General features: G+C 38.4%; 1 protein-coding gene across 1 annotated transcript in view; it reads right to left on the bottom strand.

Moving 5' to 3' along the window:
- The window catches only part of tln2b (talin 2b), a 132294-nt gene that overhangs the window by 47582 nt on the left and 65747 nt on the right, over positions 1 to 18965 (bottom strand). The window contains exons 8-21 of the mRNA XM_053514591.1: positions 17174 to 17301; positions 16912 to 16975; positions 16540 to 16644; positions 13841 to 13996; positions 13050 to 13151; positions 12883 to 12959; positions 11937 to 12120; positions 11705 to 11818; positions 8881 to 8989; positions 6873 to 7081; positions 6689 to 6787; positions 6440 to 6607; positions 4143 to 4437; positions 1288 to 1454 (exon numbers count right to left, since the gene is read on the bottom strand). Of these exons, the coding sequence (XP_053370566.1) occupies positions 1288 to 1454; positions 4143 to 4437; positions 6440 to 6607; positions 6689 to 6787; positions 6873 to 7081; positions 8881 to 8989; positions 11705 to 11818; positions 11937 to 12120; positions 12883 to 12959; positions 13050 to 13151; positions 13841 to 13996; positions 16540 to 16644; positions 16912 to 16975; positions 17174 to 17301 (1977 nt within the window). The remainder of the gene's footprint in view (positions 1 to 1287; positions 1455 to 4142; positions 4438 to 6439; positions 6608 to 6688; positions 6788 to 6872; positions 7082 to 8880; positions 8990 to 11704; positions 11819 to 11936; positions 12121 to 12882; positions 12960 to 13049; positions 13152 to 13840; positions 13997 to 16539; positions 16645 to 16911; positions 16976 to 17173; positions 17302 to 18965) is intronic.

The following is an 18965-nucleotide window of genomic DNA, read 5'->3' as shown; positions in this document are numbered from 1 at the left end:
AAAAAAGGAAAATAGTTATGTATTTTAGATACTTTGGTATCCTCGGTTGACTCCTTCAAAACGGCTATAGCTAAAGTTGCTGTGCTTGGCTTTACTCTGATGCAAAGCAAGTTTTGAACGGCTCGAAGACATACACACAACTTAGCCGCATTCGGTTTGTTTGTGTGCTGATGTAAATTTCTTGCAAAATTACAATTTTTAAGGTGCAAATTTGTATGCTGAGGTTCCACTGTATTTTTAATGTTGGCACCTATTGACTAAATTAATAAAAAAAATATCAGCCATTTTTTTAAAAATTATTATTATTATTTGTTTTTACAGTCAGGTAATTATTATTTTTTTTTTTTACAGTCAGGTTTTATATTTCAAAAGCGTCAACGGTACCAACATTGCCTTCGTTCAAAATCTTTGTGATTTTCCATGCATTTTTTTTTTTTTTTAATTGGTAATATTTTTGGGTGGCTAAAACAAATTCTTTTCATTTACGTTATTTCTCATAAGGTGAAAATTCTTATTGCAATAAGAATTTTCACCTTAAGAACTCGTCTCCACAACGAATTAAATTTGCATGCCGTGGTTCGGCTGTGTGTGTATTTTGCTACAGCACGTAAAGGGAAAGCACATATAGCTAGTATCAGGCAGATCTGTCTGTCCAAGTGAATTATTATATAAATGTTCTGCCTTAACATCACTACCTTTTATAATCTTTAAAAAAAAAAAAAAAAAAAGAGATGCATAGCTACAGTGCTTAAAAAGCAGCCCATTTCTGTGCAGCTACAATATGCCTCAAGCACTGTGGTTTATATGAAAGAAAAATAGCAAAACAGCATATTACTCTCACAGCAACAAAAGTCTCTCTCTCCCTCTCCCCCTGATACGACTCCAATTCAATGCAAAGTCACAAGCAGATTTCATGGTTACCTAGGTAACTGCATTCCAGAAGTTGGGATCTTGTAGATAAGTGTCAGAGATCAAAGGCAACGATAACATTCTGTAAGTTTATATATTAATACTGTACCTTTCTGCAGCATAGAATTTCATGTGGTCGTCAACTGATACATATATAAATGACAAGTTAACAATGACAAAATTCGGATGTGTTTTTTTTTTGTTGTTGTTTATTTATGTATGGGAAATGTCCAGTCTCTGGTTCACCTTCACATAATGCACTAATCTAGATGCATCTGTTTAATGGAATAATTGGTCAAAAGTGGAAAGAGTAGGATGTTTGTCGGGACTTAAGCATTTTCTGTGAAGATGATATATTTAAGTTTATAGAAGTTCCACCTTTGCAGCTTCCACCATTCTAGCCGTCGCATCAGCCAGCAGTTTGGCTGCCGCCAGCAGCTTCTTGGAATTGTCCACGTCCACCTCAGCTTCAGCGTCCGAGCGCATGGCGTTCACCAGATCTGACGTGGCCTGGGCCAACACACGAGCCTGTCTCACCATCTCTCCTTTAAAAAGTCAACACACACACATTCAATAATATGTAAGTTGAATGTACCTTATTCTTTAATTCTTTTGCCATAGTTGCCCACATATTTCAGCTTCATTCCACTGCCAACATTTTTAAAACCCAACAGGCAAACACAAGCGTAAGTTCTCCTTCCTTTGATCTGCAAGAATGTGTTTTTTGTTGAAGCAGTGCTCTATTGTGAATCAAAGCTGCAGGAGTGATGCTTAACAAAAGCTGGCAGGTGACCTTCTGTAGACTATTGATCCAGGAACATTTTACACTGCAACCACTCATCACCTACAGTATATATGCTGCAGACACCTACATAAATCCGGAAATAAAATCAGAGACACTGCGATGAAAGAAGGATGCATGTATATATGTACGTTTGTGTGGACACCTCAGCAAACCTGGATGCATTCTTTTATACTGCAAAAGAGAAAAATACAGCAATAGGCCATGGCTCTTACATTTGCCAGATATCTGTGATTTTGTTTCAGTTTTTTTGTTTTAACAGGTATTTATCTATATATTTTATTGAAGCATTTAGATTAGGCGCAAACTAAATATTTAATTGCAAAACGATTGTGTTAACGATTGTCTCCTTGTGCCACCAAAACAGCTCTGGTCCCTTGAGGCATGCCTCCACAAGACCGCTGAAGGTGTGCTGTGGTGTCTGGCACCAGAATGTTAACAGAAGATTCTTCAAGTTGCAAGGTGGCGCCTCCATGAATCAGACTTGTCTTGCTGGCGCATCCCCGATCGAATCGTGATCAGGGGAATTTGGAGGTCAGATCAAAAACTTTGAACTCTTTGCCTGTTAAGCCCTATATGTGGTAGGCTGTAATGCATTGAGTGTTCTGATTCCTTTTCATCATAGCCAGCATTAACTGTTTTCAGCAATTTGTGCTAAAGTCTATTGCCTTTTCTGTGCAATTGGCCAGCCTAGCTCCACAGCTGTAGATGAGCCTGGGTGCCCGTGATCCTGTCACCAGTTTATTGGTATACTGATCAGTGTTATTTAGTTCACCTGACGGTGCTGTAGCTAAAGCTTGCGAATGATAAAGCTTTTGAAAGTTTATATGGTATAAATAATGTCATCAGGAACATAATGACAGTTACAAAAACTAATTAATAAATTAAATGAAAAAAAAAAAGAATGGCGTGAATTAATTGCCAAAATATTACAGTGCACATTTAGATAATGTTAATGGTATAATGTTTATAAAAAGTAAACTAAAAATAAAATAAGATATGTGTAAAATAAATATGTACTGAGAGGGTCTGTGAACTTAAGAAGAAAAACAATCCATGCCATAAAAAAAAAAAAAAAATGTATGAGAAACAATGCTCTCAGTGCTAAACTTCCAAAGCATATGGAGCTGCACAGCTGGTCAGCTATAGTTTTACAGTGATTGCTTTACTGGAATACCAGTGACCAGACCTTGAGTTCGACTTGACGAATCATGCCATGTGGTTTCTCTTAATGTTTCAAAGCAAGTTCACTTGATTAAGACCAGACCTGGAGCTATGTTGTGGTTTTACGTTACATGTCCAACAACCCCCAAGTATGAAGTGGGCTGAGTGTTGCTCAGCGCCATGCCTTATGACCAGACCATAATCAAAAGCTCAGAACTAGAACCCAACTTTAGCTTTCAGACTAAAAACGAAATACATACGAAGCGCAACAAGAAAGTCAATAGCACTGCAAACTCGAACAAAGCTAGATAAGGCTTACTGATCGATTAGATGTATCTGCTTTGGCCTCATTCGTATTTATTATTCATCAGTAGGTATTTATATCACTGTGTAAGACAGCTGGCTTATGAGGGAGAATTGAGGATACCTTTAATGCAGAAAGTGGGCATTATTTCTGATCTGGTGCTCTTCTTTATATCCAAAATGGTTGTTTAATAAATTAAATAAATTACATGTGCATCATCAACAGTGTCTTTTTGTATAGATGAAAAAACAGGTTCAAAGAATAATACCGGAAAGTGACCGGGGTTTCTATGTAAAATGCATTAGCGATGTATTACTTTGTGATGCAAAGTTGAGGACAGAAAAGCTAAAACAATATTTATCCTTTTAAACCACAACACGGATACGCTTTGCTTGGAAAGCCTGAATAAATGATTTTATTGACCCTCTGTGTATTATTGTATCACAGTCCACAATGAAATTTCCTTTTTTAAAATAAACCCCTTCTAGACCTGAAACCTATTTTCTGACTCTAATTCAAACCATCTGCCTGAATGTGCTTAAGAAAGCCACTGGCCTTTTGTCCAACATGATAACTGATGGCATACTGTGAAAAGGAAAATGAACATTAAAAAAAAATCAACAAATAAAAAATAGCCATTGTGGCATGAGCATTAAAACTTAAAAAAAGACTTGAACAAACATACAAGGTAAAATCAGAGTAAAATGTAATATATTATATAACATATAATATATACCTGATATATATTGTACCAAAAATATTTTATATACTATTATGTACAGCTTTTGGTGTGTTTTATGATTATAAACAGCATCGCCTTATATATAATATATATATATAATGTCATATTGGAATGCTGCCTATCATTCCATCCTGTACTGTATAAGTGACACTACTTTCTGATTCCTCTATTATAAACACTATTGTTGTGATACTGTATATATCAGGACTTGAGTGCCTCACCTGCATCTCCCATAGAGGTGAAGATGCTTTCTGTGACGGTCATGATGGTATCGGTGGCCTGGTCGTAGCGGCCGATTGGCTCACCACAGCTGGCATAGTGGCGTACGTGCTGCAGGAGGTCACTCAGTGCCAGGCTGACTGTGCCTGCTGCTCCGTTCACCTGCCGAAGCAGCTCAGCCTCATCAGAGGCAGCGTGACATGCTTTAACACACAACTCCACCGAGCGCTCCACCAGCCTGCCTGCTTCCACCAGCTGCTCCTGACACACGGGTGAGCTGATGGTGGGGCTCACCACCTTGGGTAAACAGAGAAAATATACAGTAGCAATGATGCCATTATGCTGCTGTTAGAGAAAGAGAGCTGATGGATTAATAATGCAGGTTATTTTATTTTTTTTAACCAAGCTGTTGCTACAATTAAAGTGATATAAACTGGCTGTTCTAACAGGCACATTTTTATTACAAGGTCAATTGTGCATGTAGAGTGTGTGTGTGGTTGGACACATGATGTCCATGCTAATAAACTTCCTTCTGTCTGTTTTTCTGCCCATCCACCCAATCACCCATCCATGTACTGTATCTGTCTATTCTATCCATTAAATGCGCCTTTCCACAAATCCATCCTTCTATTCATCCACTTGTCTTTCCACTCAGCATCCATGCATGTACTCACCCACCCACATATCTATTCTTTTATCCCCTTCATATAGAGTGCCATCCAAAATCCAGAGTTTTTTTTTTCGCATTTGATAAGGGATGTCAAATATTACACACAGAACTTTAATTTTTCCATATAAACAAAATGAGAAAGAATCTCAAGTCTTATGTTTACTCAGCGTATAAATATTACCTGGGGTTGCACACATGTAAAATTACACTACCAATGAAAATACCAAAGAACTTACAACATAAAAAAAAGACTGATTGTTATAAACCTCCCCAAGTTTCTTAATACGCACAACATATGAGTCGTTCAAATCACTGGGCCTGTAAATGAAAGTTCCATCTCACAGTCAGACATTTTTTCTCAAGGATTGGTCCCAATAACACACTAGAGATGGGAGAAAAAAATCTAAATTTGACACAGAACGCACCAAATATATGTACAGTATACCAGTGCTAAAGGCACAAACATACGGCTAATATATGCTGTTAAATTTATGAGTCATTCTGGAGCACAAATCCGTTTTTTTCTTTTTCACAAGTTTAAAATGTATTTTTGCATGCTTAAACATTCTCGCTCTTTCATTTTCGCTCCCTCTCTCTCCCTCTCTCCATAGTGAGAATGAAGTAAGGAGGCAAAAAGATAACTTAAATAACACAGTGTATGATAAAAAAAAAAAGGTTTTAATCAATAATGTTCATAAGTGGATCGAAAAACTTGCAAAAAAAAGAAATGGGAGAGGACATCAGAAGATGCTTTAGACCTATAGTCAGCATTGTGTTATGCTCTGATCAGACCCAGATTTCGATCAGGAAGAATGTACACATGTCAGCATGTTGGCTATTTTAAGTGAACTGCATATAATATAAACACAGTGAAATATAGCATTAGATCATTAAGGCATTGAGGCCGGTTTTTGTTTGGTGGTTCAGCAGCACTTATGAAACTTGATGACATCATAAAAACTATATATACTACATAACTATATATGAAAACTATATATACACTATATAACTATATAACATCTCACAATGTGAAAGATATTCTTAACCTGTGGTCTAAACTGAAAAGAAAAGTTCTATTGTACAAACTTAGGAATTTAAAGAAGCTTGGACCAGAATTCCTCTACCATGAGTCGCCAACCTTGATAGACATTACTGAAAGAGATTAAGTGCTGTCATTCTCTCCAGGAGAGGCATAATACAATATTGATTATAAGGGCTGCAATAATTTTAAAACCCACATATTGTAAGGGGGAAAAAAAGTAAATAAAGCAATAAAATATCAATTCGTTTTGAAGTCAGAATATAAGAATTGCATGTGTTGTTCTTTGCTCATTTTTATGATGGGTTCAGCCAGTCATGCATGAATCAGTCTATTCATCCACTTATTTACCTGCCCATCTCTACACCTACTGTATGCACTAACCCGTCTACATAGCAACCATCCATCCATCCATCCAGTCACTTATCATCCGAACATGTACACACACACTTCAATTTATCATTCATGAACCAGTCAGCTATTAATCTATATATCCATCATCCTTTATATCCACCCAACTATCCTGACTGATCACAATGGCCTGAGCATATCTCAGCACGCACATACAAAGCCTCAATAGATTACCTTACCTTGGTGCAGGCAACTAGCTGTGAGGTGGAGAGGGCGCACTGCGTGGCTGCAGTTATCACGCGGTTCTGCAGTGCCGTGTCCTCGGCTACCTGTGCCACATTCTTAGCCTTCAGCACCAGCAGTGCAGCAGCGTTGGCCACCGCTTTGGCCAGGTTCATCATGATGTCCTGAAAAACAATCAGAATAATGAAACAGAACACACTACCTTGTATGTATGATCACTGAATGCAACCAAAAAAATAACACACCTGGAATCTCTCATCAGTCTCACCCTCTCCGATGTGGCGCAGCAGGTCACCGCTAGCCTGTCCGATGCTACCTGCTGCTGTCAGCACCGTCTGCCTAGGCTAAAATATTAACAGCGGTGTTACAAATCTGAGCTTGGACTCTAACAGAGATTCGTCTGGCTCTGTGTGTGGGCGAGGAGTGTACCTCTCCAGATGCCGGTTCCACAGCTTTGAGCAGGTCACATACTGCTCCAGTTAGTGTCCTGGCTGCTCCCATTAGCCTCTGCCCACTGCCCACCTCATCCTCCATGAGAGCCGCCAGCAGCTTCACTCCCTTCGACATCTCTGTCAGGTTGGAGGAGATGGTGGTGATGGCGCAGCCTACAGCTGTGTAGTCCGTGTCTGTAGGGTCACCTTTAGAAAGAGATGAGGACAAAATGCAGTAGAATGTTTATAACCATTTTACAGAAAAGATCTTCAGGTCATTTTACAGAAAATAAAAAACAAGGTTAAAATAGAGAAAGGAAACATACTAAAGGCTCATTTTAGTCTCTTGACTATCCCTTGCTTAACAATTAACAGATCAGGATGCTTGAAAGATTTACTCCAACTTAATCTCCATTCACTGTATCTTTAGTGCACGTGCCAGACAGGGGTGTCGAAATTAAAGCGAGAAATAAAAAAAAAAAAGCTAAATACTGTGGCTCTGTTATGCTGTGAGGACATTTTCCTGGCATAGTTTCACCCCCACTTGCCGCTTAGGGGGAAGAGTCACTGCAAATCAATAGACAGTTTTCGAACTCATCATCTTTATCCCATGATAAAACATTTCTATCCCAATGATGATCCCACTTATCCACAGACTGCAGAGTCTCAGTGAATGTGAAAATATGATAAATCATATGCTATGGCTTTCACGGTCACCAGTTAAACAGCTGTTGAAAATTCTGGACTGATGTGTCAGATAGCATTCATTAAAACAGTAGTTTAGGGAATACCAGGAACAATGCAATAAATAAAATTATGGCTTCTGGTCCCTTCCCAAAGGTTTTCTGAAACCTATGGATCATTAGGCCCATAGAATTACATTGGTATTACACATCAGTCTAAATGTTATCAAAATATAAAAAATATATAAATTATATTTTACTTAAAATCAAATGAAACAAAAAGCTAAATCTTTACTGCGCAGCACATATTTCTGTTGCTATCTGGCATAATTATTATTTTTAAACAAACTTTTTACTTTTAAATTGACTCCTATTACATGGGATGCCAATGAGTGAATAGTTTAGAGTGTACCACCTATAGGATTATAAAGAAAGTGCAACATTGAGCAGTTGTGAGAACACGTGCAGCTTTTACTATGCATGGCATTCGAGACTTACTGGTCTTGGTTTTGAGAATAATCTGCTCTTTATATCGGCTTTTTACACGTGTGACAATGTAAAAAAAAGACATTTCTGAAAATCAACCAGTTTTGGTCAATGGCTGCTCGACTGGTGAATCCCTAACATAAATACATAATAAGAAATAATTTTATAATAATTTAATTAAATAAATGAATCATGATTCATAACTGTATCTAATCCCCCCCCCCCCGCCCCATCTCCAATAACTACTGTGTAAGCAGTGTGTGCACAACCAACATGCATGAAAATACATCTAGAATTAAAGCTCTACTCACACACACTGTCTAACAAGCATTTTCATAACGGAGTAAAACTGATGTGGGGATTTTGCTTAATAACGTGTTGAAGTTTCAGATAGCCAACAGGCAGGTCTATGGCCTATCAAACAGATGGCATACACAGATTAACTCCAGTAGAAACCTGGCGTGCGCCCACATGGCCTGCCTCCAAAAGCCGGGATCATGCCAAACAGATCAGCTTCAGGACACTGCACTCAATATTCCTTCATCAAGAGAAATATTTATTAGTGCAAATGAAGAAAGTCTGCTTCCTGGCTGTGCCCTTGATGTGGACTGGAAGAAGGAAAGTGTTGATATTCAAGCTGCAAGTTTCATGTTTTACACCACCAGCATTTTTCTGCATCTCAAAAAGCGATTTTTCCGACTCATCCGGGGCCATTAAGAAACATGATCTCTCCGTTGGTACCAGATTTTAATAGCATCTGAACAAAAGAAACAAACAGGGAAAGTGAAAGAAACAAGAAAGACAGACCAGCTGCTCTGGTCCCTCGTGTAAATTTACCTGCGGTAAGATTGACGACGGACGCAGTTCCAGCAGTGATGGCGTCTACCTGGGAATGGATCTCGTGCTTGGATTCATCCACTTTATTCTGAACCCACACCCTGGATGCCTATTACAAAAGAATAAGATATGATGACGAACAGTCCACAGAATCTATTATTCCACATGGACCATTGTTTACACTAGACTGTTTTCACTGGCCGTACACTACACAACAGATTACACATCATCGCCGCAGTGTTATCAGCAGGACTTATCAATTTAGCTAAAATAAACAGTTCATAGCTTCCACATTCGCATTTATAACATGTCAGAGGGAGGCGAGTCTGCTCTGCATCAGGATTACTGAGTCAGGAAACTCAGTCAGGAACAAACTGCTGTGTCATAAATTTAGCATCGGAGTCACAAAGAGAGACTGAATAACATCAGGGATGATAAAATTGCTTTGAAATCTGCATTTGCATGTTAACTACTTCATATTTAAATATTAATAAGCCAATAATTTTAAACCTCGACAGACGACATGAATTTATATAAAACACTATGGATTTGAATCGAATGAAACTAGCAAGCTTAAACATTATGTGGGAATAATGTTGTGTGTGAACCCACTATGTTTCAAATTAATTTTTTTATTTCAAACACTATTTAGTAACTATTATGAATTATTGAATTATTTATATAGATATTTCATATTTTAAATATTTAACAAAAAATATTACTAAATAGCCCCACCAGGTAAATTGAATAACATCGATTATAACTTATCTACCAGTAAACTTTTGACACGATCATGAACACCCAAGGCACACCCACGCCTCTGGGGATCAAAAGCCAGGCTTCTGGTCTGATGCCACACAAAGGCCAAACAAACCTGTTAAAAATATGTGAAAGTTGACCAGACCTTTTATGCCCAAGATTATCATCTGTGTTTTAATTGTCTATAATTCCTCAGGTCTTCAGCTTCTCCCCAAAGAGACGGGTGTGACTCCAGATTTTTCCAACAAAGCGGGAATCATGCCTGATTAAACATGGTTAATCGACTGAGCTTGTTTTTTCAAACAGTACCTACACAGTTGCAATGGAAAACTGTAGCCACACCAGTCCTTTGCAGATAAGTCTGGAGACTTGTGTCAGAGTAGACATTATAAAACCATAGCGTAATTGAAAAAAAAATAATATATTTTTTTTTTAAAGCACCTATTTGAACCCCTTTACTTAAATTTTTTATCATAAAGACATACTTTGCTGAAAACTGAATTATACGGAAATTACAGCAATGCTAAAATCCTTAACATGTCATAGTTATACTACTAAAATTATTGTACATTTATAAATATTTTTACTAGGGCTGCACGATCAATTGAAACAGAAAAATAAAAAATGATCTCGACTCATGCACACAAGCAATTTTAATTTCTAAATTACAATAATACACTTGCATTCAGATCACGCTGCATTCATGTGTTCGCTCATTTAATCGACATAAATCCCAGATTGCTACATCAGTCACACTCATTGGTCACACTCACATAGTGTAAAACCGCAGAACGGCGTAAATGAGGAAGAGGGACGAGAGAAGCGAATGCTAAATCTTTCGCTAATCTCTTCACTGATTGGTGAATTAATAGCGTTTTACACTATGTGAGTGTGACCAATGAGTGTGAGAGGAGTAAACCATTATTTGTCATGACAAAACCTGAGCATAAAACCCAGGTTCCAATCAGAAGCTAGATGAAAGACAATACCAGCCCATCAGAAGCTAGAGGGGGTACAACCCGTTTCTGATTGGCTCCTTATAAAATATCCTCATGTCCCCTCAATGTGCATGTGCAATCTTTCCGTTGTTGCATTTAGCAGCTAATATATACTTTACTATTTCATGCATTATTTTTATTAGCATAAGGTAAATGTCTAACACACACGTCCAAATACTGTATGTGAACAGAGACAGGCATGTAACAGCTCTAACTGGGATGTAACGAACTGTAGTAGTTTTTTTTTTTAACCTGATGCCTTAATTCCAGCTGTTACACAGAGACTCTAAGAACAGATCAAAAGCTACACAGAATTATACCAAAAGTATGCTAAGACCAATACAACTTTTGACAACCATAAATTCTTTACTGTAAGCAACATACTTAATTTCAACCTACCCAACAATCTGACATTTACCTTATGCTGATGAAAATAACAATGATATAAACTTACATATACGATTATGATTTTTATTTATTATTGTTAACATTCTATTTACAGTATGTTGAACAGCTTTTAAGTTATTCACTTTAAGGCTTCTAAAATAAGGAAATGTGCCTTAAAAAACACAGACAAAAAAAAAAACTTGAGTGCAATATGTTTGGGTTGAAAAAATGAGAATCCTGTGAGAGAATTATGAAATCACGATTCACATTTTTGCAGGAATCGTACAGTCCATATCCTACTGGTTCTATATGGGCCAACAGAAAAGGTTTATTTAGGTTAAGGGTTTTAAAATGCATGCGAGGTGCCCTTTTCGAAAACCAATAGGAAAATATTTAAAATGTAAATAATATGTAAACAATATGAAAGTCAAATCTTTTTTGACTACAGGACTTTTTGAAATGAAGTCCAATCACATGAAAAGAACTCCACATATTTTTACCTTGTTCCATAAAGAATAAGAGATAGCTATATTCTATACACAAACAATGCTAAGCTGAGTTTATTTCAGATACATCAAATACACTCCCATTCAAATCTAATTGTGTGTGTTTATAAGAGGCTGGCAGTTATGACTGATGTAGTGGGGATGTAAGAGGGATGAGTGTTGAGGTATGCTCACCCTGTCTTGTCCCAGTGGTGGCAGGTTGTCCACCTCACCGAGGTCCGCCTGAGCCTGCTGTACCGCCTGCATGCTGCTGTTTATGGTACCCATGAGCGCTTGTTGAGCCAGACTCTGATGACGCACACATGGTACAAGAGAAAGGATTATGCACACGTCTTACTATTTGACAGTCAAATCATACTTTGCAGCGTGGTGCTGCAACTGTGGTTATACAGTGTGAGCATCTTACCAGTGGGGGCATGTGTCCTCTGTGCATCTGGCCCATAGTGACCTGCTGCTGTGGAGCAGGCATGCTGCCCATGTTGAAATTGTCCGGCCCGCCGACGGAGCCTGAGCGCATGATTCCGGGCAGTGCCACTGACCCGTGTTCCACTCTGCCCACACGGTTAAACTGCTGCTGCAGAATGGTAGACCTGCACACATTTTTTTTATTTTGGTAACACATACAGTACACGAACACTGTGGCAACAATTATAAACAGACAGTAAAAGCAATAGAAAATTAACTGTGCAGTAAAGCAGGCTCGCCTGCTATAAACAGGCACTCCAGGCTCTATTGCTTAATTACAGCTCATTTTGCAAGAGGCCTTAATTTTTAGATTTGAACACGGACAGACATGGCTGCACCGGCGTCTAACACAGGAGACTCTGAGGCATTGATGCAACATGCTGTCTCCCGTAACAAACCAAAAAAGAGCAAGCCCATCTGTAGATCTGTTTCTGTCATAGTCTGAGCCCAAGATGGGTAAAAAGCATGCTGCAGGGACAGACAGAGAAGCACACACACACACACACACACACACACAAAGTCTTTCTCCATCTTGTTCTCTTTTCATCCATCTCTCTGCTTCAAGGAACTGGATCTCTTAATTGAAGTCATCCTGGTGATTTTGCAGTTTAAGGGAAAAACTCATACAGATGTGTCACTGTGAGCGACATCCTTCTTAAGGGCAGAATAAAAGTAAAACAGTCCCTTTAGTGTGTGATTAAACACAATTCTGTCAGTTCATCCGTTTCTACGCCACCACTGGGGCTCTCCTGTACAATTTTAAATGACCATATACCTTACGATGACGCATACATGGTACACCCTATACATGTGGTTGATTTATATTAGAGCATTAAAGCAGTTTCAAACAAATTAACTGCTGACCAGAGTGTTAAAAGAATGCATACTTCTTCGGGGAAACGGATTCTTCCAGCATGGTGGACTCTTCATCTCCGTCCAAACCAAAGCGGTCCTTGCTCTGTTTCTGTAAAGCCCCAACATCTGTATGAGTCACACATTTGACTAACTGTAGAGTACACTGTCTGAGCAACATAGAGTAACGCAGTGCACTTACTTTTTTAAGGATGATGTCTATGTATCCTGCAATAAGTTGGGAGATTTGCTCTCCTTCTGTAGTCTGAACAGAATAGTAGCTCTCTTGGTATTCACCAAAGTCCTGGAGGGAACACACACCCACACACATTAACTATGACTAGTAGTCATGATAAAGACCATGTAGTGCATCCTAAACATTTATAGCACAGCTTATAAAAGATGCCTATATGGGTGTATGAGTATGGGAGGATTTAGCATACAAAGCAAAGATAATAAATTCTGGTGCACATTTCTCTAGCACTTAGGTTTTATGCAAGTAATAAAACTCTAATATATTCTAAACCTTAATATATCCTACATCCTGCAGTAGATCCTAATATAATCATGTACTGTACACTTGGTGGGCTTTGAATAGATGCTGTGTAAAAAGAATGCGGTACGCTAACAATATGTGTACGTGTGTTCTTTTTTTAAAGCCATTTTAAAAAGACACTGGAAGGCCAGAGCATCAAGACCTTCCTTGTGTCCCTGAAATTTGACCTTGATCATTGTTTAAGACTTATTTTCAGTCAACTAAAAACCTTGGCCAAAGAGTAACAATACATTCACTTTAAATTTGCTGGAAATAATTAGTCAATTCCACTGACTACCGATATTACAAATGGGACAGAAAAACGTCCTTAGAAGTATTCAAACCATACACACAGGAACAGAGGAATTCTAAATCACAATTTAAAGGAATAAGAAAAAGAAAGGAGAACATAAGAACAGGGCTTGTAGGACAAGCAAGCTTAGTGCAGCCTTGCATACCAATGTGAAACTCTTAGGGGATGCTGCCCATCTCTTCACTGTGGTTAATGGCCACTCCTGCACTACATCTTTGGTCCTCTCATCCACCCGCATCACAGACTCTTTGGTTATTCCCAGCAACCGTGGGACTAGCTTATTCTTGCTCTTCATCTTCTCCTGTTAAAAAACAAATCCGATAATTTTATCATTGCATCTCCAGACAATTCAAACAAGGAACATAAAGTATATGTAACAACTGAATGCACACCAAAATCCGCTTATTCACCAACCAGACTGTTGCAGTGTCAAAATATCCCCCAGGTTTTAAGATTCAGAGGTGGACAAAATTAGTAGCTTGAGCACACAGTGTTAAATTTATTGAACAGCCTTACTGTAACATAAAAAAACATGCGTCTAATATTTTGAAGGTCCAACTTGTGCTACCAAAAGGGCTATACTTATCGAATGTGAACTCCATAAGATGTCTAAAGGTGTGCTTTGGGATCTGGCAACAGAATGTTAGCAGCAGATTCTTAAATCCTGCAAGTTGCAATATTTTGAGGGTGGAGGGGCTAAACAGTAGACCTTGCATCACTTACTGGGTGCAATACTGTGCTGAGAAAGGCCACTGTTACTTGGTCGGCAACAATGTTTACACAGTTGGCACGTGTCAAAGTAACATTCTTTAAGAAGAACAGGACCCAGGGTTTCCTGACAGAACATTATCCAGGGCATCACACTGCCTCTGCCGACGTAGATTTTCCCCATAATGCATCAGCGCCACCTCTTTTACAAGGGAGTGACTCAAAAACACCCTTCCATCCACATAATGTAAAAGAAGACGTGGTTTATTAAACCTTTTACTGTTCCCTGATCTAGTTCTGAGATGCTCATATGGCGCTTTTGACAGTGATCATGGGTCAGCATGGGCACACTGACCGGTCTGTCTCTGCAACCTCATACACTGCAAGATTTTCCATTATAGCCAATGAACCTTTTCAGTAATTTGTGCTACAGTAGGTCTTTTGTAGGATTAGGCCAGATGTGCTAGCCTTCCCACCCCATGTGAATCAATGATCCTTAGGCACCATGACCCTGTAGCTGGGGTATCGTTTTACCTTCCTTTGGTAATTTTTGTATAGTACTAACCAGTGCATCCTGAAACCAACCCAAAAAACCTGCTGTTTTGGAAATGTTCTGACCCAGTTCTTTAGCAATCACAATTCAGCCCTTGTCAAAGTCATTCAGATCCTTACACTCACCCATTTGATCCTGCTTCAAACACATACTGTCAGTCTGAACAGTCAAGAACTGACAGTTCACTTGCTGCATAATGTATCCCACCTCCTTTACATGTGCCGATGTAAGGAGACAATCAAATGCTATTCACTTCATCTGGCGGTAGTTTTATTATATAATATTATGGCTGATCATCCATTAGAATCTTGACTTATTAGGAGTCTGTCGATTAAGTGGGTAACACGCTGGAGCCTCCACTTTTCCACTTCTTTCTCCAACCTGATGTTATTTGATCATAGCTTTATTCTTCTTAGCAGGCAGCTAACTATTCCACTAGGCCTTATACCTTTTACCATGCCTTGGGCATCCCTTCTGCAATGCAGTGGGAGCTTTACACATGCATGCATGAAGGTCTGCACTCTGAGGTGTCCAGGCTTTAATGCCATTCAGCTGTCACATTAAGGGCCAGTAAAATGCAAAAGATTGACATAAATATCATTTTCAATGCGTGTCCAGAGCTGATTATTCAACTTCAGGGTCAAAAAATAATAAACACTGATAAGGAGCCTTCAGTACAGAATGGACTAAATATACTGTTTGAGCCACTCAAACAATGCAACTCATGTTCAAGGGCATGCTTTTTTGAAGAAGATGCCAGATAATTATTTTTCTAAGTATCCACATTGTCCCATTGTTTTCAGCTGATTTTTCGGTATGACCAGAACTTTCGGTTTTATTTCATTTGGCCAATTGAAGCAATATTGTGATTTTTTTATTGCAGTCTACTTTAAGTATTTTCCTGTCTGTTGGTGGGAACTACTCAGGGCCATTGAAAGCATGACTTCAGTTGCAGTCAAATTTCTTTCGGCATAAATAAATAAACAGATGCATTTTGAGCGTAAGTATAATGAGTCTGCAGAAAGCCCTTTCATAGCAATTTATGTACGGCCCTCGGCTTTGCAGCAGACCACTAATGACCTGAAATCTTTCGCTCGCTGAGACTTTGATAAACCTTTTTCTGACAACAAGAACGGATTTAATGGCAACGTTTAAGAGATAATAATGCACACATTGAATATTGAGCATAAATGTGAAGAATTGGAATCCCGGCTTTGGCTTTGTTCCCACTCCACATAACAGACTTGCTAATTCTACGCCTTTACAAAGTTTTTGTTATATTTTGCATTGTTATGAAATTGCATTCCTCTTATCCTCCGAAAAACTCATTATGTAGCACTTGTTGGTTATTGTGCTTAAGAGTGATTTTGTACCAAACAGAGGGGTTCTTAACCTTGTGAAAACGGTCTCAAAAATGTATGCGATTGATCCGGAGAACACTGAGAGGATTGAAAACACTCTGCCTCTTAAACCCTCAGCATCACATCATCTCTCATTGCCCACATACAGTACAGTACACACACCATGTATATACCTTACCTAGGACATACAATATACAGTACTACAATTTCATGCTGTCTTACCTTAACCAGGAAGAAGGACACTCCATATGTTCTTAGAGACCTGGCCAACTTTACATATTTCACCTTCACCTCGATTTCAGTCATCTCGCCACAGCTTTTGTGTTCCTACAAGTTAAACAGTATTAAAACCAAAAAAAGAAAGAAAAGAAAAAAAGTGTGCACTACAGATTCACACATTCAGCTCAGCATGCCTTTCTCACACATCACGCACAAAGCACTCATTACACTAAAAATCTTTTAATGGGTCATTAAATTGCTAAATCATTGCTTCATTTATTCTGTGTTGATCATGAAAAGATTTTAAACAAAACTGTACTGTATTTTATTCTGTATAGTATTAATGGTCTTGGTGTTGTGTAAAGCAGCACAAACCTGAAAGATCCTCTTCTCAGCTCCTCTCTGCTTAATATACTCTTTGGGCAGGAACTCCTTCAGGCTGACAAATAAACCAACATGGTACATATTTACACCTTGACAGCACTTTTGTTCTAAACACGTATGATATCTGACCGTGGTGTCCAGCATGCGCTTTTACAATAACCCTTAAGTATTGCAGTCTTACTTGGGACTGACAAAGTGTATCTGAGGGTGTTTAAGGGCTGCAGGAGCAGCATGTTCACACACAGAGGCTTACTCTAGGAATCCGGGCTTGTGTTTGTGCTCCACATGGGGACCGAACTGGATCTGTGCCTGGATTCCACCAAACTCGCACGCCTTATCGAAGGACACTGGGTGGGAGCCATTTAAAATGTCATCTCTCGCCTGGAACACAAGGTTACAATATGTGCACCTGAGCAAATAAGCAGCATAATGTTCAAAAGTATCACTGAGTCAAAGATGAAGATATGCTTTTAATTCTTTTTTCCCTTATTCACTGACTAGCGTCGAGTAGGTTTTACCCGATAAATAGGAACGACTATTAAGACGTCTGTGTGCATTTAAAGTGCCAGCGAGGTCTTCAAGGTATTGGATACCCTGATGCCACAGTGCTTAATATTTTCAGAATGTCCAAACATGACTCGATAGCTCTGTTGCTCTGTGCATGGCATTTAAAAGGCTCAGGGAGCTAATGAATGACTGCGGGCAGCTGAATCAGAGAACAGCAGCATCCGCCATCCGCTGATTTCAATACAGGGCTAATTCAAGCACATTAGTTACTTGTGTGTGTGTATATATTAGGTTTGCCACGGCATTATTTTTCCATTCCACTACTTAAACATCATTACGTCTTTTTATACATGTTTACTTGAGGGCAAATCAACCTACCTTTTATAAATATAGCTTTCCTAAAATGGACCAATGGTTTAAATGCGGACCTGATTTTTACAACATATTCACATATTTATTTGTGCATTAATTATAAATCACCTTTGTTTTTTTTTTAAATAAATTAATAAAACATTACGTATTAGGTAACAAAGCTGTAAATCAGACGTAGACTTTCAAATCGTTTTTTAGATATTGCCATTTTGCATTCAATCCAGTAGCACTAATGTTGGCTGTTTGGCTTGTCTGAAGTAGCATTATTTCTCTTGCAGAGTTTAAAGTATTAAAAACTACTAAAAGTATCTAATAAACACTGGGTAACTTGTGTTGTTCGTGGTTCAGATGCCATATCTCATACAAAGAATTGCTCCCCCCCCTTTGCAAATTCAATTTCCGGCTCCACAATTCATTCCTGTATCTTCTAATATTGCACCAACAGCCTATAAATGCAAAAGAAACAGAAGTCATACTCTAAAACAATCATGAGTATTTGCAGAAACTGAAAATGGTTTTTATTTTCTATTAAAAAGAATGAACACAAAAACAAACAAAAACCTATTATTTATTTTAGACCATTCATTGGTTGTAAGTTCACTGGAAAAACTGAAAACAGTGTTGATTGTGAAGATTAAACAGATAAAAAAAAGTAATTAACACTTCCCGACATTTATGGGAGTAAATCCTAGCTGTCCTTAACTCTTTTTTTTCATACATGAATGTATTCTTTTTTCCAAGAATTGAGTTCCCAGACTCAAAAGCAATTTAATGGATTTTAACAGAATTATTGTCAATCAACCTACATTTTATCTGGGACATATGAAGCACAAGGTAGAATAACACTCTGGATGGATTGGACCTGAGGTTAAACCAAACACACTCTGAGCTCAGGACTGAAACATGGACCCTGGAGGTGTGAGTGCTTCCCCATTTAAATGCATATATCTACACTGTATGCTGTATTGTGTATGCAATACAAACTCAAATGCAAATACACAGTATAAGAGAACCTGACAGCTCCAGAACAAATGAGTGCATAAAATATGGCTGTGTTACTATAGTCATAGTATGTCTACAAGCAATGCTGGATAGATAGATGTGACACATTTATTCCAAGAGGGTGGAATGGCTACCCCTTTGGCACCTTTCAAATGTGTTGACAT

The sequence above is a fragment of the Clarias gariepinus genome, chromosome 2 (assembly GCF_024256425.1).
Source record: "Clarias gariepinus isolate MV-2021 ecotype Netherlands chromosome 2, CGAR_prim_01v2, whole genome shotgun sequence".
NCBI lineage: Eukaryota > Metazoa > Chordata > Actinopteri > Siluriformes > Clariidae > Clarias > Clarias gariepinus.
Note: the sequence above shows the minus strand (reverse complement) of the source record. Positions and strands in the feature narration are given on the sequence as shown.